Here is a 24,770-nt window from a genome sequence, read left to right as displayed (position 1 = left end):
GTGCCACCTCACTGGGCTCATTGCTGTTAAAGATGTCTTGAATTTCACAAGAATTTAAAACTATGTGCATGAACTTTATTATCACACATATACTGCAGGATAATTTTTACCAGGTTTATTTGCAGCACATTCCCATTCCTTCCCCAGAAAACTGAAAAGTGGGTGGCAATAAATTTATTAAGGGCAATGAATGACCTCCTTTAAGCTAACACAGCACCCTGAAGCCTCCATTCTGCATTTAAGCATCCATCTGTAGTACTGAATTCTCTATTGCACAATGAGGCACAGCAGAGAGCATGAGTTCTCAGCGCTGGACACTGCCATAGGGGTTTAAACTCTAGTCCCAGAATAGAGCAACCATTCTAGAGTGGCACTGTTACAGATAATTAGCCCAGCCTCCAGCTTGGGCATGACCTTTCTAACAGCTCTGTCTCTTAAGTGACCTGTGCTGACTTTACAGCTAGCATGAGTATCTACTCACAACACAGCACTGCACTGTGCAGGTTCACCTAGAGAGGTGAAGGGGAAAAGCCCAGAAAAACAAACCAAAAAAAAGAAGCAAAGATGAAGTTATTCCCACATGCAATTAACAGAAGCCTACACCATTGTGGGATTGGCCAAGACCTGCACTATATGCAGAGTTTATTTCCTCCTGGATGCACAAAATACTTCTATGGGCACAAAACTTCCTTTTTAGCTGGGGTCATTTCTCATGAATTAAGGGTCCTGTTCCTGGGGATCAGTGACAGTGGGTTTCAGGTCTTCAGTGAAAGTGGAAGCAAAGGCCATGGCTCACGTGCCCATGGGCACAGCACGCTGCCTTCTGCATGAGGTGTGATGGGGTTTGAGTCCTTTGCATGCTTGCTCCTTGCTCCCAATATGCAAAGCAAAAGGGATGCATGTATGTATGGAGCATTAAACAACTGCTGTCTGCTAGGTGCACATTATATGTCAGTGAAGCTGGGTAAGTGTGTTGCTGCCATGGGAGGAATGGTAGGGAAAATAATATATTTATTAGAATCACAGAAACATAGAATGCCTTAGGTTGGAAGACACCTCAAAGATCATCAAATTCCAAACTCCGTGCAGTGGGCTGGCTGCCCTCCATGGGACCAGGCTGCCCAGTGCCCCATCCAACTTGGCCTTGAGCACCTCCAGGGATGGGGCATCCACAGCTTTCTTGGCAGCCTGTTCCACTGCCTCACCACTCTGAGTAAAATATTTCTTCCTTACATCTAACCAAAATGTTTCCTCTGTTAGTTTAATGCCATTCCCCTTTGTCCCACCACTATTAGACCATGTAAAAAGTCACCTCCTCCTGTCTTTAAACTCTCTTCAAGTACAGGAAGGCTGCAATGAGGTCTCACCGAGCCTTCTCTTCTGCAAGCCAAACAAGCCAAGTTCCCTTAGCCTTTCCTTGTAGGAGAGGCTTCAGCCTCTTGATCATATTCATGGCCCTCAGATGAAAGAAAAGATGAAAGCTGGGATGGGTCTTGCTGTGTGGAAACCACAGAAGGGCCTGCAGCGGTTCCTCACTTGGGAAAATTTCCAACCTGAAAGGCTGGTGGCATTTGGTCTGAGAGATGGACACCAGCAGCCTGGGTCAGCAGCTGGAGCATGGAGATGTCTGGCAAGACGCTCAGCTGCTTTTTATCCTTGCATATTTATTTCTTACTACCTTTGCCTTTGCAGAAGGACTATAGGAGTAGTTGCCCTTGAGGGGAAATTTTTGGAAAGGATAAATCAATTCTAACTAAAGCACTGGGTACCAGAAGCAACAACAGACTCTTGACAGTATTCATCAGAGAAGAAAATACAGTGTCTCTTTTTCTTCTCTTTTCTTTTCCACTCTCACTCTGCCATCTTTTAATAAAGACACGCTCTTGCTCAGTCAACGCCTTGACTCCATTCTGAGTCTTAATTTGGAGGGGTTGGGATCAATATCATGAAACACAGGTCACTTTGGCTTGCAAATCTCCTTCAGTGCCACCCCACGTCCTCTGGCACAAACACCATCTCATGGTGAATCAAGAAGAATCGAGCACAGTCCCTCAAGTGAGACCTGGAATAATTAACAGACTATAAATAAATTAATAAACTCCACTTTTGTTACAGGTAAATAGCCCCTAAGAGAAACTTCTTCATGAAAGCTCATTAACTTTCTTAAAACAGCATCTGTAAATCACCTGAGACTACCTACACAGTGTTCTCTGCCCAGCTGTGCAGCCCACAAAACAACCGTGCAGTGCGGCAGCACCTCCACTCACTGCAATGCAACCAGATCTGCTGCCAAATCTACTGCCTGAAAGTTGGGAGCAAGAAGTATGTTTTCAAGTTCATTTTAATTGCAATATAAATCCGGTGCTACCTCTGTAATTTCAGACTATTTCCAAGAATGTAATTTCATTATCATTTTTTCCTAAACTGACAAGCCATAGAAGTTGTAAAGCTAAGAGAAGGATGTCCTTCTGGTGCCACCTTTAATATTTCATGCATCTTTTTTGCATGCTTACTTGGTAATAACAAAACACCAGTAGGAGACCCTTCAAAAGTCCCTGCTGTCCTCGCATCCTCAAGAAACGATTTGCCAAATAACATCAGTATTCTGCACGCACAAGCCAGACATGGAGCAAATCGTTCTCCAATTCTGAGCAGAAGCAGCAGGATGTTTTCTTTTGCTGCAATCACAACCCACTACTTTCTCTCTATCGTGCCAGGCAGATGAATTAGTTAATTGCTAGAGCACCAGGGGCATGCTGCTAAATACACATCTGCATGCTACTAAATGAAAGGAAATTACTACAACAAATTCTTCTGCAGCTGTTCCACACATTAATTACACACAGGTTACACCCACCAACAAAGAGGATAAATACTTATGATTTTGCTTTGGGAGTTATATTAGTATTTCTGTCTTGGAATCTTAATTGAAGCCAATGGTTGCGAGTTTTAAAAGATGACTGATGTCCATGCAGCAGCTGGGAATGCAGAAGAATCTCTGCTGTGGAATAAACTGTAGCAACCCATGCAGCATCTGCACGATGACTCCAGCAGGAGTCCTGGAGGAAGGCTGCACAGCTAGATGGATCATCAGCCTATTCTTCATGTGTTTTGGGTTCATTCCCTGAAGCTATGACAGACAGGTGGGCACAAGGAAAAGTCAACTTCTGAGCATAGGTCTGCAGGGAATGGAGATGCTGGAATAAAGCTACATCAGCAGGAGTGTAATAAAAGAACACATGAGTGCAAATGCAACCCTAGCTATGTCAATCCGTTCCCCAGGGAGGCTGGGCAGCCAAGCAGACACCCATGGTACATTGTATGAGCTGCTGTGGTTGTTCAAGGTTAACCCAGTTACCTTACATAGTGCTGAGTAAATATAGACAAAAATGCTGCAAGGCTGCCATCTCTGTAGCACAAAAGGATCCTCAGCTGGGGACCATGGAGAAACTGCTCTGTTTTACAAACTGAATGATCTTTGTCAGGCTCCTAAAATATATCTAGAATTGGCTGCTGTTGAAAATAAAGCAATAAAATGAGAGGTGCCTTAGACTCCTTTATATCTAGGAGACCCGCTTTCAATTTCCTGAATGAAATGTAAAGCGATAGCTTGGTACCTGCCTGAGCTGGACAGCTCTGGAAGATTCCATCTCAGGAAGCAGCATCCTCATAGTTCCTTGGTCATCTCACCTGGGTGCACGGCTCTCTTCCTAACCTCCTCTTCCCTTCTCACAGCAATGCACATGAATGACTCAGAGCCTTCCACTGATGGACCAGCAGATCTGCATCTTCATTTCTCATTGTCATTTTTCAGTGTACTCCTCAATGACAAAATCCCAGCGTAAACCAGACTGCACATGGCCACTCTGCTTCAGTGGGTACGAGAATCTGGCTCTACAGCAGGACTGTGCCTAAGCCCATTCTGGACCACAACCCTTAGATTACATACTGCTACTCTAGTTGCATTCCAGGTGTACAACCATGCATCTCGTGCTGTTAAGAATTACCTGTCCTGAAGATCATCCAGATTTTCCTGTCCCTCCACCCAACAGTCTTCTTTTTGACAATAGCCTGGCATCTTTCCCTTCTTCTTCAAACTGTGAGAAAACTTCAACTGTTTTCTCACCTAACTTGCAATTCTTCATCTTGCTTTACAAGATACATTAAAACACATCACATTTAATCACTACCATATGGTAATCCCCACTGCAGTGCACTGAGACCAAACTATTTACACTTCACTGCAAACCATTCTCTCATCACCCACACAAAATCCATCTCACTCCTGCCTCTTCTCACTCATACACACAAATCTTCTCCACATTGCCCTTTTCTTTCCCATGCTTTGTGTTGAAAATCCAATCCCTCTTCTGTTTTGCAAAGTGTAGCCCTCTATAAGAAGGCATTTGTGCTGACAACTTAAAATTTAAGGATTTCTTAACCGCAAGGAAGAGAAGAGTCCTGCCAAAGAGACGTGGACAGAAAAATAAATGAGCTGTGCTGAGAAGACCAACCACTAATAGGTGGACTGTGCCAGAGCCAAGGAACCCTGCTTCTGTCCTCATCCCTTGCAGCACCTCACTGCAGCCATCTCCCCAGGCCCTTTCATAGGTACACAGCCTTCTTCAGAGGATTCCTTCATTACCTGCTTCAAGAAACATGAAGATAAGGCACTTCCTTGGATTTCCACTTTTCTTCCAAATTTGGACAAATTCTTCTCTCCTTGGATGTGCCATCTTTCCTGTTTGTGTTGACCAACTCCTGCAGTGATTCCTTCTTGTCTGCCATGGGACTTACACAGCTCAGTATCCCTCAAAAATCTCCATCTCTGATTCAGTCGCTGGGGAATTTAGATTCATTTTCAGAACAGACCAAATTAAAACCTGTCTGGAATGTGAATGGGCTCAAGCTAAACCGTCTAAAAGCTTCAAAATGTTTCTGAATTTACATAAAAGTTATTAAATGCAACTGAGCTCTGCTCCTTTTTCTCCAGCTCTAAGTAGTTAGGATACTTATGAAGCATTTGAGTTTTTTATGCTTTTAAGCAGTGATTTATTTCACCTTAATATTGCTTCTTTGGTTGGAAAAATCCAGAAGGCAAAAATCACGTCCCACCACCCTTGTCAGGGACAGTAAGCACAATTAAGGACGACACACGAGATAGATGTCTGCACTTATTTCTTGCCCTTGTGCTGAATCTCAACAAAGAAGCCCTTTAATAAACTTAATTGGATGATTCCTTTATTATGGTGGAATAAAAGAGCTCACAGAATCACAAGAGCTGACTTCGTTAGACCAAAAGGTAATGAAGGACTTACTCTCCTGGGCACCATGTGGTTACATTCACCCCATTAGTTCCCTCGGTTCTGCATGAGCAAGAACAATTGAGATGACAACGTGTTTTACAGGATCAGAGATGTCACTTCCCAAAATTAAAGCCCAATGACACTTCCCAAATTAAAATACAATGGGATGCGGCTGGCTGATCTGGCAGGCTCGGAGTGCCTGGCATGGCTGTAGGGTTGGGATTAGGTTTCCCACAGCAAGCAGGTCTGCTCAAAGGCAGAAGCAGGGCAAGGAGGGAAGAGCAGGTTTGACTCCAGGTGAGAGCAGGATGGCTCCAGGCTCCATTTCCTAATGCAAAGTGTTTCTGGCAAAGCAGTGCAGGGCCGTGCAGCAGTTGTCACTTATGTCCTCATTCTGAGCCTCATTGCATCCACTGCTGGTGCCCCCTGTCTGCTTGGGACACACTGCCTGTCCTTCCTGCTGAGGCCAGCTCACTGATCACAAAGAAATGGATAATTAAAAGCTGAGAAAAAAGAGATCAAAAGGAGATTTGTTACCCAGCGAAGGAGAAAGGGGGTAAAAATAGGGTATTTTTTGCTTCTTCTCCCTGTTCCACCGTTTATGAGTCACTGCACAAAACAAAAACAATGCTGGGAGCAGAACCAGGACAAAGTGCTCGTCTGAACCCATCAGCACCGTCCTGCATTACTGGCAGCAGCACTGTGGGATGATGACAAATGCAGTCATAACAAAGCCTATGTTTTGCCTTATTCCTTTGTTTGCACATCCAAAAACCAAAGTAATCCTTCAGCCACGGTGTCACATCCAGAATCCACATACAGCTGATTATCTACAGCTATTCTCAAAATCTAACCAAGCTTTGTGGCAGACTTTCCAAACACCCAGGTCTGCTCCCAGGTGCAACTGCTCCATTTGGACAACCTGAACTACTTGCAAAATGTGTTTTAGTGACTCAGGTCATTTTGCACCGAAGAGTTTCCTGCTCAGAATTTATTACTTTCTCCCCCCTGTATCAGTAATGAGTCTGTATTTCTTTCAAGTTACTGATAAAGTATCAGACAGTATAACAACACGATGTTTTCCCTGCCTAGAAACAAAATTTTCCACTGATGAGTCCCAACTCATTTAATCATCCAGGCTTTAATAGGCTCCCATGTCTGTTCAGCTTCAATCCACTTCCTTAAATCTAAATGTCTTGTGCTTCTTTTTTATATACAGGACACCAACACCATTACATTTTCCAACCAAATTTATAATCTCCTTGAAAACCCAAATTTGCTCACTAAGAACTGTTTGCCATTAATTCCAATCAAAATGAGTCTACTATAATAGCATCATTAACTATCCAACATTAGATATTTCACTGTTTTACCCAGGAGTAATGTCACGCTGACAAATCTGCAAATTATCCTAATTGCAGATATTGTAAATATTAACAAAATAATTGCTTTTTTCCCAATCTTTTGCAACCTCATCTCTGCTCCAAGATTTATTCAAAATTAGCACTAGTTGGTCACAGAAAGCCCTGCCAATCTGTTCAGAGCTGTTTTATCAGAGTTGCTGGGGTTTAGCTGTAGCGTCTTCCATCTCACGCACACTTAAGCCATTCATGAGATAGAGCTGCCATTATCACATAAGATAAACATCTCATCCACTTCTTCACCATGCAGAGAACAGCCAATGCATACTTCTTTTTCAAGCTTCCATCTATAGCTTATAACAAACATCTCATAATGATCCCGTTGAGGCCATTCCTCCTTCAAGGATTCATGCAATTTCTGGAGAGTCTCAGTTTGAATATGGGGCAATCAGCAATACCAGTTATTCTAGACAAAGCCACCACAAGTATTAAAGCACTTCGTGAGGCAACAAAAAGTCTCAGAATACCTGCAGCTGACACAAGATGTGCTGCATCACATTGTGCCAAACATTCTGTGCAAGAGTCTGCCTTCAACAGAGGAAGGTCAAAACCACCTCTGCCCCCCTCCTTCCTTCAGGTCATAAAGGAAAGAAAAATACATCGGTTATAATAATAACCATGGCAGTGAGAAGTGATTAAGGCTGAACTTGAGGAAATATGTGACACATTCCCACCTCTGTCAAAAAATTCCTATGTGAATCTGAACAAGTAATTCCGCACTTAAGTTTCCTGGCTGCAAAGTGAGGATTACTGTCACAGGATAATGATTGAGAGGCACTCACACACTGAAGTGCTGAGAATCCTTGTGAAAAATGTTAATACAATTTCTAAAAGGTTTTTACAAAGATCAGTGGTACTAAATTAATGGCAGATCAGAAAGGCAGGCTGTGAGCTACTCTTCTCTGACTTGACATATAGCCCATCTGACAGAAGAGTTCAGTGAAGGAAGAGGGATGTCCCTGATTAACTGCCAGTCTCCAAAACTACTGGTGAATGGAAAAGTCATGGTGCTGATGAAATACTGACTTACGGTGTACAAAAGGTACACAACACTTTGTGATTTCAGACTTGGACAAAGGAAACCCACTCTACATGAAGGACAACAGTAAAAACTGGGAACTTCTTTATACTGCACCAGCAGGACCTGGAAAACTTTTAAATTAAATAAGATATTGCAATCTGATGGTGGCCATCAATTACTAACTACAAAGATCCCATCCTTCACATTAAGGAGAAAAATGCTATTTAAGATGAGCTGCAATAAATTTTATTTGATGATCTGTTTCTGATTGGAAATTGGGCACTGTCAGCTAGTCTGAAGTGAGTTCTGTTCAACACGTGCAACAAAATGGTAAAAGGCCTTACATGTCAGATAAATAAACCATTTTGGATGGAAGCCCCAGTTGCACTGTTATTTCAAAATCCACACTCCCACATGCAGAACTTGATCCAAGTTTTGGGGAAAAAAAACAAACAGCATTCACAAAAAACATTGGGGGAATGGTTTTAAGCTCAGGATGGGAGGGTTTAGATTCAATGTCAAGGGGAGGTTCTTCACAAAGTGAGTGGAAAGGTGCTGGCACAGGCTGCCCAGAGAGGCTGTGGATGCCCCATCCTTGGAGGTGTTCAAGACCAGGTTGGATGGGGCCCTGGGCAGCCTGGTCTGGTATTAGATATGGAGGTTGGTAGCCCTGCATGTGGCAAGGAGTTGGAGCTTGATGATCCTTGTGGTCCCTTCCAACCCAAGCCATTCTATGATTCTATGAAACTGCAAAAGGGGGTGACTACTTTAATGTTCTTCCAGTTTTTCCCAAGAAAACCACTCATTAAGAAACTGTTCCAAGACTGGTAAGAGACAAAACAAGGAGTTCATAAATGGTAAAACTGAACTTGTTTAACAGTATCACAAAATACTACATGTGAGCAAGACAAGCTTTGATATATCTTCTTCTTCAGGATCAAGATTCATATAGCCTCTTCACCTTTCCCTGGGAAAAATCCAGTTAGGAACACCTGCACTCTTTCAGCATGTCATCATATTGGCCACTTTATTCAGACCCACCAAACAAGAGCGTTTTGGTAACACTGTATTTTAGCTTCCCTGGCATCTACAGGAATTGCCCTGTGTTTGTCAGTGACTCCTACATCACAGCCCTAAAAGGTCCAGTACAGAAAAGAACAAGGCCAATGTTATAAACATATTCAGTTACTGACGGATTGCAGAAGTTTTTTTTTTTAAAAACAACTTTGCCACAAGGTGCAAAGTCATAGAGATGCACACTGTCAGCAGTTAACTTATTATCATTCTAGATGCAGATTAGCTTCACCAAGGAGATATTTATTGTTTCACCTGCCTTGAACTATAACTGCAGACTCACTGACAAATGGCCTCCCTACAGAAAGGTCCATATCCTTGTAAATATTGCCACAAGTCTGCTGTGTAACTACAGATTAACTTTTGAGATATCTACTATTGTTCAGAAGGGTATCTCTCGTCACCAAGTCTGTAACTTGGTTGGCAGGACATCTGCGTTTAGCAGATCAACTCATATGTCAAAGCTCTGTGAAAATTATGAGGCCAGGAACATGAGGCACTGCACTTCTGTAGCAACACCACACTTTTTAGTAGCTGTTTTCCTGAGAATACAGTAATCCAATATCACTCCATCAAATTACAGTGTTATACAACACACCTCCGGTATCTAAAGGAACTGAGGTTATCGTTCTTTGCAGGTGATAGCATTAAGCACTGTCATGATAAGGCCTGCAGAAGTCACAGTGTTTGCCTGAGAATATCACTTTCAGTGGTTAAATGGCAGGAAAGATTAAAAGTCTGAGACTTTTCCAAGGAATTGTGGCTATCACCAAGGGACTCAGCAACTACAGTGAAGGTGGAGGTTTGGAAATATCCTACCTTGCGAGAAGCATTTTTGTCTGCGTTCTCCACATCACCGTCCAAGAATGGCATGGCAAAAGAGCTGAGATCCTGATGGGAGAGAGAAGAAAAAATGATGACCTATCATAATGATTACTTCCTTCTATCAGAGCATTCCATGTCTGTAGCCCACAGTTCTACCTCCAAAGAGCCTGCTGCTTTACCCATAGCTACTGCTGGAAAGGGTAACACGGGATCTGACATTTCTCCTCACATGGCAAGGAGAACAGATTTAAGAAACTTGTGAATAGAGAGCCCTTAGAAGCACTCCCAGTGCATCACTATCAAAAGGCATGGAGTAACCAACCCATTTTCACAAGGCAGAGAGGAGCCCCCTGTTCTGTGCTACTAACAGAAACAAAGCCATGAAAGAAGCACACATGCTCATCTTTAACTAACAAAAACAAGTTGCAATTATGTTCTACCTCCTGCCGTCTGTTCTGTTTATGCTACCTCATGTCCCAGTCATGGGATTTTTAGGGCTCCTAATGAAGTTTTCTGTGTTAGTGTCAAGTTTAGCATCTGTTTGATCAGAAAAGTAGATAATGAGTAACTCTATGAGCACAAGCAGGGGTTGGCAGCACTGTATGCTGAAGAACTGAGACTTGAATCCCAAACCTTGATCTCAGTGTTAAGGAAAACATGCCCTGTGCAGAACCTGCCTGGTGCAAAGCATCACCCTTTAAATTCAGTGCTTCTCTACCACCACATCTGCATCTCATTTAAAACTGTTCAAAAATAAATAGCAATTTCACATAAACCTAATTTGAGATTAAATAGAGCTTAATTAAAAATTAGCACAGCCTGGGATGTCTGCAAGGCTTGCTTGCCAAAGGCCTTCAGAATTCAGAACAGCCACGAGTCTAATCACATCACATTGTATAATCATACTAAATCCAAACTGCTCAAAAATGTGTATAATTCAGGCATAATCCTTGCAAATGTTTGAAAACATTCTAGTTACATAACAAACAACAAAAATAAGGAACAAAATGTTGAATTACTGGAAGCGAAGCATGTGGGAGTAAGTCATGCCAAGCTGGAAAGGGAAAAAGAAAAGCAACCTCACTTGGCCAAACTGGCCTTGAGTCCCTAGGCCACAAACCAAAGCATCCATGCCATATCAGTGTGCTCTAAGCTCTACTCATACAAATTCAAAGCACCAATGGAGCTGTATAATATCACTCTCATCGCCACACATTGACGTGTGTTTTGTGTCATGTTCAGTGGAAATGGAAATGTAAGCAAACATCTCAAAACCAAAGGAAGAGTTGATCAATTTCAGCTTTTGTTTTCACTGCTATCAAGATTTGACAGAGGCTAACCCTGGCACCACAGGACCTTAAGCACTTCTGTATTAATCTGCTTATTCCTACCATTAATTAAGAGCAAAATGACTTACATGCTCCAATAAAATTAATCAGCCATAAGCAGTGTTTATAAACATTGTCAATACATGAATTAGTATATTCGTACTTAATATATTACTGCAAGACTTAAATAATACATCTCTGTGAAGAAGTTTAAGAGCCGAATGGAAAGTTACACAAAAACACATCCCTTTGTGTTTACTTTAATTTAGCCAAAGGATTTACCAACATTTTCCTCTACCCATCTTTGGTAGTGAAGAAGCTGGAATTTGATGTGTGCTAAGTCATTTTCCATGCAATAAATCAAGCAAATAATCTCTTCTGAGCTCCACATGTTAGCGTCCCTGTATTATTACTTTTTTAATTTGCAGAGGGGAAACCTGCAGCTTGGGAAGGCTGAAGCCTGGGAGAAGAAAGTGGAATTTGAAGGGACATATACCTAGCAATTACAGTAGACAAAGCTGTCCAAAAAGCCTGGAACAGCTGGGAATGAAACCATAACTTCACTTCTGAGCAGAAGCTTTCAAAAACAGGAAGAGGTAGGCAGGCAGAATTATTTTCCAATGAGCTAAATTTCAGCTGCCAGTTACAATTCCAAGCTTTTTTTACTTCAACATCTCCAGGGATGGGGCATCCACAGCCTCTCTGGGCAGCCTGTTCCAGCACCTCACCACTCTCTTGGTAAATGGATACATGCTACCTTAGAGCCTAAAAGTATCATGAAACCTACCTGATGACTTTATTCTAATTTGTAACTGTTAGATACCATGGAGGTGTGCTTTCTTCATCTGTTTTCAAATGCAGGAGATTTTTGAAATAGGAGATCTCTACTTCTAAGCAGAAATGACTGGAGCTATACCAGAACCCGGCAGGACAGCACAAGACCCCTCTTAGTCTGCTGGAGAACATTTTAAACAGCATGATAACTTTGAGTGCTCTGATAAAGCCTATAATTGCAGCTGCTACCTGACAGTTTCTTCATCTTCTACTTTCTCTTGGGACTGCAGTTACTGCAGGAAAGAATGGGTAGATGAAAAGCTGAGCTACAAACACTGCTCTCTTAGTTCCAACCACTTGGTTAAACAAGGAAATAACTGCATGCTTGTTTTTTCTTTATATTAATCTCTGAAGAAGACAGGCCAGATATCTATTTCTTACTTTTATTGCTCTTCATTCAGAAACATATGCAGCTACAAGGTTGATGATACAATACCTCTTAAAAAAAAAAGAAAGAAAGAAAGAAAGAAAGAAAAGATAAGAAGAGTTTCAAATGTGTTCACAGAATCACAAAATGACTTGGGTTGGAAGGGACCACATGGCTCATGGAACTCCAACACCCCCACTGCATGTAGGGCCACCAACCTCCATATCTAATACCAGACCAGGCTGCCCAGGGCCCCATCCATCTGGCCTTGAACATCTCCAGGGATGGGGCATCCACAACCTCTCTGGCCAGCCTGTTCCAGCACCTCACCACTCTCTTGGTAAAGAACTTCCCCCTGCTATCCAACCTAAATCCTCCCTCCTTCACCTTAAAATTATTTCCCCTTGTCCTGCTGTTATTTGCTCTTTCAAAGAGTTGAAAATATTGAAAACTTTTCCAAGTGTTGCAAAACACCTGTGGTTCTTCTTTACAGGTCAGTAGTGTGGCCCTAGCTCTCAGTGCTTATCTGTCTGCTCTGATCTGCTTCCAGCTGATGCACCTATTAGACTTGCTCTGCCATTTACCTGGGATTTAAACCATTACTGGACAGCTTTCTCACTCTTAGAAAAAGCTGGTGTGGATATTCTCCAATAGCCCTCTCCTTGCTTTATATAAGTGCCCTAGGAAATCACATGGCTCTGGGCAGATATTAAAAATCTCTTGCCAAAGAAATTCTTTGATGTGATGGTAGGGGAAGAGAACTTCTCATTTGATACTACAAAGCCCTGGCTGAAGAATGAGTTGCATCACTCCCTGTATCCATCAGTTCTGCACCACATCCTGGGATAGAAAACTTCTGCTGGGATCAAAGTCTACGGTTATCTTTGTAAGGAAGGAAGGCCACCAGCAACTGCAGCTCCCAGTGATGCTAACCTGAAATAAAGGCAATGCAAAGCTTGTTTTGTACAATTTTGATGCCTTTCCTGGTGTGCTCATGTTGCTCAGCATGACCTTCACACTGCCCAGTGCAGGCCAACTATCAGACATCAATCCTGCCACCCCCTTAGAAAAAATGAACTCTTGAGCAGTTTAGATAGACTTTACATCCATAAAGCTGCTTCAAGTTAATATTCAGACACACACAGTGCTGCATCATTCCTTCCTGAGTCCTCTTTTTCCTGAGAGAGCCCTCATATCACAATACTTGGAACGGTGTGAAAAGAAGAATAAAAGTTTTGTTAATTGCTATCTTGGGAAAACAAAACAAAACAAAATCTTCTTCTCAGAACTGCTCTGGAGAACAAGGAAGAAAACCACACTTTAGGATATGGAAAGCAAATATATTGGCTTGCAAAACGTAGCCAAATAGCAACAGGAGCAAGACCTGGTTGGCTAAGTTATTTTTCACCTTTTCCAGTCAGTTTCCCTGTTTCTTTCCTTACCAGGGAGAATTCCTGCCAACAAAGCCTGCCCAGACACACTGCTCTGGATGCTGCTGCAGCTGGAGACCTCGGTGTCAGAAAAGAGTTTCCAGCAGTTCTGTTGCAGAGGCAGCAAGCTTAAGTAACAGACCACTAAAGCCTTGAATCCAGTAAACAACATAGAATAAAAAGGATTCTTTTTTATTATGGTTTTGTTTCAAGGCTATTTTGGCAGCCAGGCTACTAAAGCTCCTCTGTAATAGCTGAAGCCAAGGAGCCAGCCAGGCACTCCGGGGTGTGCGGGGATTTACAAGTCACAGACCCATTTCCGAGGTGTTTTGGGTGGGAGTAAGACATTTTTATGGCCCCAACCAGCAGTCGTCTGGAATTCCAGGGGTGGGTATTAAAAGACTATTTCACACACAGCTCCCTGCTGCCAGGCCTTCCAAACAACAGACATGGCCACGCAACATGTCTGCTCACATCTGTGGTGGTGGGTCCCTGCCCCAAGGCCATGGCCAAGACTTTGGTGTAGTTCAGAGGTGCCTCAGGTTGGGATGGCTTCACGGCAACACCATGGCCTGTTCCTGCTGGAAGGCTGAGCACTTCTGCTGACATCTCCAGAATCCTGGTATAGGCATCAGTAGCACGCAGTTCTGATCATTGATGGTGTCGGCTGTAAGACATCATTCTTCTGTTTCAATAACTGCTGTGTGTGTGTTGGTGTTGCACTGAACTTAAGGATGTGACATGCCTGCCAGACATTACAGACATGCCTGCAATGTAAATCAAGCAGAAGGTGGCATTTTACTAAGACAGCTTTCTAATATGGGGAGGTAGCTCCTTTGATAAAATAAATAAAACAAGATATTGAGAAATTAAGCAAAGAGTGCTGGTGAGATCCCTGATCTCACAAAGTATTGCTAAAAATTTCACACCTCAGCACCACATCTTTACAGCGCTCTCAGGATCTCCTCCTCTGCTGATGTTACTGAGCCATGAGCATGTCAGCTGTCCTAAAAGGACAAAGAAAGTCACAATATTTATTCATGTTAGTTGTGAACTGCTTCTTTCAGCTCAATCTGTGCACCAGCAGATTTTTTTTTAGATCAACCTTGGTTTGTACCTATTACAAGCCTATGTAGAACTCTGAATAGTAAATATACTGCATATGCTAATAGGCTGTGAATAGAATCCAAAGCTTGAACTCTATGGAATAGGGTACGTAACTTGGCAGCACTGACTGAATTGAAAATTACCTTTTTCAGAACAATCCTGTGTAAAAGCCTTTGAGGATTTATATCAGATCACTCAATTATTGCACAAAGAATTATTCAAAACTGACACATACAGGAATTTCTGTCCTTTTGATTTTGTTGTTTTGATGTAATAGGCACAGTAGCATATAATAGGACTTGCTACATTGCTTTATTCCTTTAAGAGTAGGTTGCTCATTGCTTTGCTTTTCTCCCTCCCCCATGCCATCAAAACTGCAGTATGTGTTTTGGAGAAAGAGACATAAATCGCACTGTGAGGCATAAGATGCTGGTGACTAAGTCTCAGTATGACTCAATGGGAGTGGGCAGTAACAGATGTACAAAGCTGGTTAGATTTGTGCAAGCCAGCTTTGTACTTCATAGGGCAATTGCAATGTATTTGTGTGCTATTCGTTTTAAGGCTGTTCACATTTAAAAAGAACAATCAAGTGGACCTGGATGGTTTGAGATGATAGAAATGAAATACAGATACTTGAGTTTGTGTGCAGCACAATGGTGCCAGAGGCAGCGTGGTCCAGGAGTCAGGTGGGTGATTGTGCAGGAGGAGTTGCACACGCACCAATGTCTAAGTGGATAAAGCACCAGACTTGAAATAACAAAGCATAAATCACCCTAATTTTTTTAAATTAATCAAAATAAATAAATGACCTGCCTGGGTGAAATGGAAATATTCAGTCCCAAAGAGGCACGATCTAAAAAGTTAGGGATTTATTGCTGGCTGAACTCCAGCACAGAACCCAGTAAGTGAAAATCGCCATCCATCTGGTGATTATTCAATGTCCTATATAAAAAAACTTGGCAGTTTCATGTGTGACAACAGATATGCCAAGAACTAAAGAGCTACTGGAGCTACTTTTCTCCATTTCTCATCCGTGAGTTGATGGTTCAAATTGTCACTATTTGGTCTGAAAGAGCTGCTGACACTAAGAATTTCCCAGGTAAGGGAATAAAGAGAGCAATGAAACCAATAATTCCTTAATAGTTTCCTCAAAAAAGCTGTCCAAGCTGAGCTACCCTGATCATGGCAAACTGGCAGTCTGCAGCACACTCTTCTAAAGCTCTCAATGGTCATTAAGCTCCAGCAGCCTACAGAAAATGCACCTTTCCTTCCGAGGCTGTAGACAAGATTCCTCTAAAAACACTGTCAAGAGCCCATGGACTGGTTTTTGTTTGTCTCTCAGTGTAAGGCTTCAATTGCAAGAACACATTCCTGTGCTGTTCATGGAAAAAATGAAATTTTCTTTCAAGCCTATGCTCTCCTGCCAGGATTCAGCCTTTGCAAAGCAGCCGAGTGTAGGCTGCAGTACATGGACCTGGGGTGGGATGCAGCCACTTCTGCCTGGTGCCCCATCCTGTGCACAGCATGCAGAGCTTAGAGGGGACAGAAACACTGCTGTCCTCTGAGCAGTAAATCACAGCCCATAAAGAGAGAGAGAAAGGCTGAGAGAAGAGCAGAGAAAGCAAGTCAATGGGGAAAAAGAAATTCTCAATGTTCTCTGTGACACCGCAATCCATATACAATGCCTGCAGCAGCAAGCTCCCAAGTATTCCCAGCCTGTGGGAGAAAGTGGTTGCTTTTAAATATTGCAGCCTGATTTACACGTATGGAGCTGTGTACCGACTGGGGAGCGGACTGAACATCACCCCCGTGCTCTGCAATCCCTGCTGGATACAGACTCTTTGTTAAGCCCCTTCCTGGGTGCTCAGGCAACCTTCTCCATTGAGACATTTCCTTCAAGAAGAACAAGTTAAGACAGACAAAGTGAAAGCAGAAGACAACATACCTCAGACCTGGTGAACGTGATCAGATGAATGACGAGGGAATTAAATAACAACCAAATGAGACACCGCTATGGGGAGAGGCAGCAAGAGACTGCAAATGTTACCCTTCAGATGGCATGTACTCCGTGCCAACAGAATTGCTTTCCAGTACTTACATAAACACAACAAAGGATTCCAAGGTATTGCAGAGAAAAGCGCGCATTTTCTAAAAAACAGAACGTCAGCCACAGTAAAATAGCAGAACCACAGCAAACAAAGGATGATTTTGCCATAATGCAATGAAAACACTTGAGACACGCTATAGCATGGGGGCAATCTGAATGGATTCAGTGCAAGGACCATCAAGAGCCCAGTAAATCATCTCTGCACTACATATAAAAAGTCACTGCAGTTGAATGTTTCTCCCGATTTCTGTAGGCTAGATCTCTTAGAAAACCATGAAAGCAAGAGGGAAACAAAACAAAATCAGAATTGAAAGCCTCCAGCTGATGGCCTTGCCTGAGCAAGACTTGCTGGGTTCTCCCTTGCATATATATGACTTTAAGAAGTGACATTCACAGCAGGCAGAAAATCCCTGCCATAAATGCATGAACTACAACTATTTTTTGCAGCTCAGTGCATTCAGGAAGACAGGTGCCTACTGCTTCCTTTTGTTTTCAGTTAATAATTGTGGATACTCTTAACAACAAGAAGAAAGCTTTTAGCAGGAAAGTCAGGTGAGGGAGGGATGTACTCAGATCAAGTAGGCCTCAGCCAAAAAAAAAAAAAAAAAAGAAAAAAAGTAGAAGCAGAAAATGAGGAAAAGAAAGGAAGAACAGAATGGCTCCATGCCTGGTGTACTGGAGACCAGAATGGGAGCTCAGAGGGGACAGCACATGGAACCAATGGCAAGAGAAGATTCCCCATTTGTTCTCCTGCTCTATTCTCCTTTGTGATTCTGTAGCAGCAGAAAAAAAAAAAAATCCAATCTACAAAATGTGCAGTCGCTTTGCTACAGCTTTTGTTTTAGTTTTAGCACCACACGTAGAAAGAGACCATTATATACAGGATGCTTAATTTCATAGGATAGATTATTTGTTTTCCTTTTCCCAAAAGAATGGATGACTTTATTCTCCACCCCCTGAGCTCCTCATACAATTTGCTGAAGCTGGCAACATAAAAAGCCCTCAAGGACAGAAGGAAGATCAAATTCTCAGAGACAATACAGAAAAGATTGTCACAGTCACAGTGTGATACTCTGCCTTAAAATCAGCTTGTGTGTCCTTCAGTCCCACCATACGCTTTGAGCTGAGAGCTGCAGACATTGAACTGGTACCTCTCTTATTTTTTCCTGGTTAGTGGTGCCATTCAATAGCAACAAATGACATGAAATCGTTCATTCTGTGAGAATCCAAACTTCATTACAACCTGCATATCCAGTTCCAGACTTACACAACATCCTGAGCTGGATGGAACCTGAGCAGGAGGGAACCATAAGGATCACCAAGTCCAACCCCCAGCTCCACACAGCAGCACCCAAACCCAGCCCCGTATCTCAGAGCTGTGTCCCATGAGCTCTGGCATTGGGGCAGTGCCCGTTGCCCTGCGCAGCCTATTCCATGCCCACCACCCTCTGCTGAGAAGCCTCACAACAGGAGCTCCATCGTAGCACAGGCACGTCTGCATGGCAATCACAAGTGTGGCATCAGCCAGCTCGCTTTCACCCCGCTCCGACACAAGGGTAGCCATGACAACACCCAGTGAGCGTAGGCTGTAAAATCCCCATGGGAGGCTGAGTAAATACTCCAGCAATTTAGCTCACTTGGAGCTCCTCGCTCCTGCTGCTGTACGGCTGTCAGGACTCAGCCGGGCTAATTTAAGGCAAGCTTCAATCACGTCTCTTCCCGCAGTCTAGACACACTGTAGGCATCCATACACAACAGGTAGCACGATGAGGTCCTACTCTCTGTTAGTATTTCTAAGTGTTACTCAAAAGTGTATTTCTAATTACCATACATGCAATGCTAACATTTTAAACTGAGGTCTCCCCAAATGAGCTGCGGGCTTCTTTCAAGGTCTATGGCTTCCCAGTGCAGGAAAGACCCCTTAGAAGTGAGCTATATTCATTTCTGGCTCCTTTAATAAGTATTCAGACTTCAACCATCTAAATCCTCACGCACCCATGAAGCACGATGGTTACAATGGACCTGTCTGAATCCGCTGTGGAGAAACAACCAGAAAACACTCTTATATGCAGATAAATCAATCCACAACTTAAGTATGATATTTCCACACCTGTGTTCCCAGAAAGTTGTTTCTGCCCGATGTACTGTTTTCTAAACCCAGCAGACACCGGTCAGCCAAAACAGGCAAATTTGCATTTGGTTTGGCTGGCAGTTGGTACACAACCATGTTTCAGAAAGCATTTGGTCCTGCCTAGAGAGCGCAGGACACGTTTCCATGTTAGTAGGGCTCCCTGACCATGGTGACAGATGGACAGAGTGCCAGCCTGGCACGGCTGGGGCTGTTTGATACACGGCTGTTGCTTCAAGACACGTGGCAGACAGTCCCAATGCAGTTTTCACAACAAAATAAACCTCCCTTTGGGATCAGCGACCCAGGCTCTGCCAGGGGCATTGGGAGAGCCTCTGCCTGCAGCTCAGCCCATCTGGGCCACTCACTGTGCCACGGGGCTTCACCAAAATCCTCCCATTGAAGAGATGAGCAGTGGAGTAGGAAACAAAACTAAGCAAAGAGAAGTACACCATTTGTTTCTCAAGGTGAATTAAAACCACAAGCAGAAAACCTTGACTCAGAATAACATTTGTTATTTTTGCTTGGCTTTCTATTTTTATAGAGAGACAACAGTAGCAAAAATTAAGTTAATGTGAGCAATAGGGTCCTGAAGGTATACTGGTTATTTTTCTCATTAAAAATGATAATTTCTATCTGTACATATTAAGTATGCTTACATCAGTAAGCATTCAAATGCGTGCTTCAGTAACACCTCTTTTGAGTTTCATTCGGATGGAAATTTTACTGCCCACAGTCATTATAAGCAGTTAAATACCAATTAGAAAAGCATCTCTTACATCAGAGCGAGAGGATAGGTTTACCAAAACATACCAGTTCTACAAGCAAAAGCATTAGCTCCTGCAGTCAGAAACAGAAGCAGACTGTCACTGCTGACTGTGGCCTCCAGGGACTGGAAGTGGCAGAGCTCACCTCACAGGGCATCTCTTCTGGTTTTACTCACATATAGTGCGTGCTCTCATATATGAGAGTATATATGGTGAACACATATATAGTCATTTTCTGTGTGCATATACATAACAAGCTCTCTAACTGCTGGTTCTCGTAAATTCAGATGATTTATTATTTCTTGCCTTTTAAATCAGCTCAGTGCTGGAGCGACTCAGGTGATGGAACGTGCCCAAATGGCACAGGGTCTGCTCTTCCCAATGGAAAGCCCTGCTCTGCATACAGCCCGCAGCAAATTGTGCTTGCAGGTGCCTTCCACCAGCTCTGTGATTTACCTTTAAAGGTTTACAACAATATCGCTTTGTATTCTCCTGATTTCTTCCTGATGGCTGTAAGACATCCTGGTACAGATTAATGGTTGTTTGTTTGTTTTTCCTGTGGTTTTAGCCTGTATTTCAAATTGTGTCATTTTTCAGGATGAGTACCTTTTCATTCCACCCTCAGTAACCCCGTACAGAAAAGAGGAGCAGCACAGTCCCTGTGGGCTGGCTTTCCTGCTGCCTCCCTTTCAATCCATCGGCACTTGAAACGCAGTGGGCTGGCCCTGTGTCAGCAGGATCCGTTTAATCCTCCTGCCAATCACTCTCTCTTCCCACTGATGCTCCAGGCCCCAACTCCCAACTTCAGATTTCTCATCTCCCAGAGCCAGAGCAGTCTCTGCTGGAGTCCTGACTCCTTCCCATACACAGACAAAGCTGAAATCTCTCCCCCAGAGCAGGCACCCTAATCCATCCCACTCTGTGCAGCTGAAATGTGGTCCACAAGAACAGCTACACCACAGGGACCAACAAGCACAGCAGAGAGGAGCTGAAAAATCTCCTATATCTTATACCAGCATAAATTCCAGTTACCCTTCACTGAAACCCTCCCATCACCTTGCTAACAGGGCACCCAAAGCTTTGCATCTGATCCCAAGAAAGAGCCATCATCACTATTGGACATTCATTCATTCACAGGCCCATGGATTGCAGTGAGCTCAGCATTAGGTCTGGCAGCAGAAAGGGAAAAATGCAAAAGGAACATGTGAAGGCTGCAGTACGTAGTTTTACCCTGACATAGAGTCAAATATCACATGAAAAGACAGGCAAACAGCAAATAGAAGCTCCGATCGACGAGCCTACCAAAAAGCTGCAATTTGGGGTTTGCAATGCCTAGCCACAGCAAGGGGTTGCACAGCAGTTCAGGATGCTCTGAGATGATGAGGATGAGAAAACAGGCATTGCAGGATGCAGAGAGCAGACGGTTTCAGACTGAAATTAAATAAACACCCCAAAAAGATAATCTCTCTTTCCAAAACATTAAGGAAAAGTTATGCAAGGAAAAAACCCCGGCTGCATTCTTTAACTACATAAAAGAACATTTTGTTCGGCCTTGAAATATCTATTGTAACTAAATGCTGTAAAAACAGGACAGCAGCCCTGTGCCAGCCATGCATACAAAAGAGACAAAACAAGATGAAAAAAACCAAAATACCCGAGAGCCACGCATCTCTTACACAGCCTGAAGAATGCCTCTCAGCTGAGTCCTGCAGCGCACTCAGGCTGCTCCACTTAAATGAATGCAAAACCTTATTCCCTTTTCGAGTCCATCAGAATAAATAAATGAAAAGAAAATCAAACCTGAAGAAACCCACAGACAGGCGAGCCCCATTCTGACTTACAGCTCTGAAAAATCCCGCAGTCTGGCTGGAAACGTCCATTGAAGAACTGCATGCAAGGCTTTTCCCTAAAGGCAAGCACATTGAAACATCTCAGGCTCCGCTACTGAAGCCGATGCTGCAACAGATGGGGAGCGGGGCTGGGTGTGTTCCTCCTTCCCATCGCAGCGCTGCGCGGGGACAGCGGGAGCGGAGGTAACTGAGGAGAAGGCAGGCGACGCTTGGCTGCGGGCTCCGTGCCAGGGATGCTCCGACCATCGCAGGATTCCATTACCCGGCTGCGGAGACCCGCCGCGTTCACTCCAGCAGCACCGCCTGCGCAGGAGGGTCATTAAAAGCCGCACCGGCTGCGTTAGCTGAACGCTGCGGGTCCAGCGGGGAAGTTTGCGAGTTCAAATAACCGCAGAGGTTTTTAGCGTGATCGGGAGAGAAGGGAGCCTATTTTTGGGAGCGGGAGCTTCACGTAACTGAGGCTGCATCTGCATCGGTGCACCGGGGAAGGCAGCGCAGAGCAGGGCTGGGTGCTGCGCTGGAGCAGCAGAGCCGTGGGCCCATTCTGTGTCCGTACCAAAGGTGCCCCTGGGCTTCACTTCTCCCTTCCGCAACGTGAGCAGAGGAAGATTTAATTTGCTTTGTAATTTGCTGTAAGGACCTCACCGGGAAAACAAGTTGTCTGACTGCAGAGTATGGCATTGCCATTAGGAATCAAGAGAGCAGCGCAGCTTTTGGAATTGTATCACGTGAATTATGTTTTGCACAGCAATGCAAACTCTCCGACTGTGAGCTGAGCGATGAGGGTTTTGAGTTTTCTTTTTCAGCAACAGGTCTTTGAAAAATCTTTCTTTATAATCACGTCCAGCTCTGATCAAAAGGGGGCTGATAAACAGGAGGAAGACTAACATTTTGTATGGGTAGTTAGCGACAGGGCAAGCTATCGCAAACTAAAAGAGGGAATATCCAGGTTAAATGCTAGGAAGAAATTCTTTACTCAGAGGGCAGTGAGGCCCTGGCACTGCTGCACAGAGAGCTGTGGGTGCCCCATCCCTGCAGGTGCTCAAGGCTAGGCTGGATGGGGCAGCCTGGACTGGTGGAGGGCATCCAGCCCATGGCAGGGGGTTGGAACTGGATGGGCTTTGAACCAAACCATTCTATGGCTCTATGATCAATCCACCAAGCAATCTCATAAAGTGCCCTTTACTGGCAAAGCACCTCCAGGCCATGCGGCCTTGTCCTTGGCCAAGACATTGGTGAAGTCTGCCACTGCCAGGTCACCCCTGGGAGAACAACACCAACATAAGGGCAAAAAGCAGAAAGATCCTATTGCAGCTTCCAATGTTTTAACAAAAGGCATCAAAACATTCATGCAATGAACTGACACCTCTCTGGAGAAACAGGTGGCCAAATCCTGAGCCGTGAGGCTTTGCCAACCCTTTCTTGGCCATTTCAGAATAATATTTGCCAGGATGGACTGAAACAGTTTTTAACATAGGGGGCTTGCTTTAATTAATGGCTACTGGTTCCTACATCATTATAGTGTGAGCAGCGTGGCTCACACACCACTCTCAACACTATTCAGAACTCAGAACAACACATCACAGGAGCCTGCTCCCCTTTGCACTCAGGTGCAACCGGTGCTGTCCTTTATTCTGTCCAAACCAAATAACAAACATCACCGAAACCAGGAAGGAATTTTTGTTCAGCAGCACCAGAGGCTGCTGGGTGCACGTCCATCTGATCAAACGCGACCGTGGTGTTTGCTCACAAATGGCAGCTATTGCTTGGAGCACTTGGAGACAAGCTCAGCATCTGCCTCTTTCAATACAGAAATGAACAAATATTTAGTGTTTAGGAGGCTTTTCCCCAGCTTAATGAATATTTTATGCATGCAGAACATACAAATAGTTTGGGAAAATAAACAAGCTTCCTCTTATAATTCTGTTTCTGTGTTACCAGAGAAATCAGCCTACCAGCTGGGGCAAGCAAAACACATTTGTGCCTGTCCCACTGCAGCTGTAGGAGAAAGGACCCATCTGTGGCTGCTCTAGAGAGGGCAAAAAGGAAGATTGGTGCAGTCTTGGAGTAAAAGAGGCTCTCCCACTGACCAAGGATCAGCTCAAATGCTTCCATGTATAGGCATCTTAAAGAGATTATTCTGATTAAAGATCAGATCAAATAAAATGGGTATTAAAAGCCAGGAAACTGTCTCATATCCTTAAATCATTCCTTTCAAATCACTCGCAGTGCTCAGTTTGATACAGCCAATTTAAAGGAACACCAAGATCTATAAAAGGGTTTTTTTATTAATTCATCTTCAAAACCAATTCTGGTCTCAAAGTCTGAAATGGCACAAATTCCACCTTGAAAATATCCCCTTTCCTCCCCCACCTTTGGATAAGGAATAGAAGCAAGAGAAACACATTGCACAACCACATCTGAGATAAGCAGAACAGTTAATGGTTTAGAAACAATTTCATAAATATTTGCTGAAATAGTTGTTGGATTTCATCCAGCTTCTGACATCCACAAAAAAACATTTAGTAATTTGCCATTTTCTTTCACCATTCTGGGATGAAAAATAGGCAAGAATTTTTATCATTATTATTTTTACAGTTATGAAATGACTGCTTGCATTTACGTGGCACGTGTCCTGCCCAAGAGCCCCAAGATATTCCTAAACCCACAGGCCTGAGGTGTCAGTTGTGACTGCCTGTGTCTGTGCTCTGATGTGAGATGGCGAGGCTGTGTTTGCTCAGAAGTGAAATGCAGCAGCCTGAGTGACAAAGAGTAGGGCTGAGTTAATGCACATCATCTCACATCAGGTTGTACAATGTGAGAAGGCCACCAACGCATGTTTGCAAATATCCTTTTCTGACAAACTCTGGGAGTCTGTAAGGATACGGATCCAAAATTCCCTATGCTAGTGCATAAGCTTTTTCCTTATACACTAAGGACAATCCTATAAGCCTCCAGAAAATGTTTTATATAATCAACTTCCCATGCAAATATATTTTTCAGTGTGATTTTTTTTTTGTTTGAACCCACCTGCGCCTTCTAGGGTGAGTCAATCTCTCACTTGCAGTCCATAGATCAAAACAGAAGGAAAGCAGATGCATGACTACCTCGTTCTCACCAGCCTAGAGGTACAAAGCTGGCTGCCTAACTGGAACAGTCACTGTTGTACCAGCTGTATCTTGTTTTTCCATTCAAAGAGTTTAAC

The 24,770-nt window shown here is 43.5% G+C and overlaps 1 protein-coding gene across 3 annotated transcripts in view; it reads right to left on the bottom strand.

Annotated features, from left to right (window-relative positions):
- Positions 1–24,770, bottom strand: part of PRKAG2 (protein kinase AMP-activated non-catalytic subunit gamma 2) — a 189,874-nt gene that overhangs the window by 118,995 nt on the left and 46,109 nt on the right. The window contains exons 1-2 of one of the 3 annotated variants that reach the window (XM_090143167.1): positions 21,557–22,326; positions 9,642–9,713 (exon numbers count right to left, since the gene is read on the bottom strand). The exons of 1 other annotated variant lie outside the window; for it this stretch is intronic. In XM_090143167.1, the coding sequence (XP_089999293.1) occupies positions 9,642–9,713; positions 21,557–21,637 (153 nt within the window). In that variant the 5' untranslated portion in view covers positions 21,638–22,326. Of the gene's footprint in view, positions 1–9,641; positions 9,714–21,556; positions 22,327–24,770 lie in introns of those variants that run through there. One more of the 3 variants, XM_031607884.2, reaches the window with a different exon arrangement.

Source organism: Phasianus colchicus, chromosome 6 (assembly GCF_987193195.1).
Source record: "Phasianus colchicus chromosome 6, bPhaCol1.hap1.1, whole genome shotgun sequence".
In the NCBI taxonomy this organism is placed as follows: domain Eukaryota; kingdom Metazoa; phylum Chordata; class Aves; order Galliformes; family Phasianidae; genus Phasianus; species Phasianus colchicus.
Note: the sequence above shows the minus strand (reverse complement) of the source record. Positions and strands in the feature narration are given on the sequence as shown.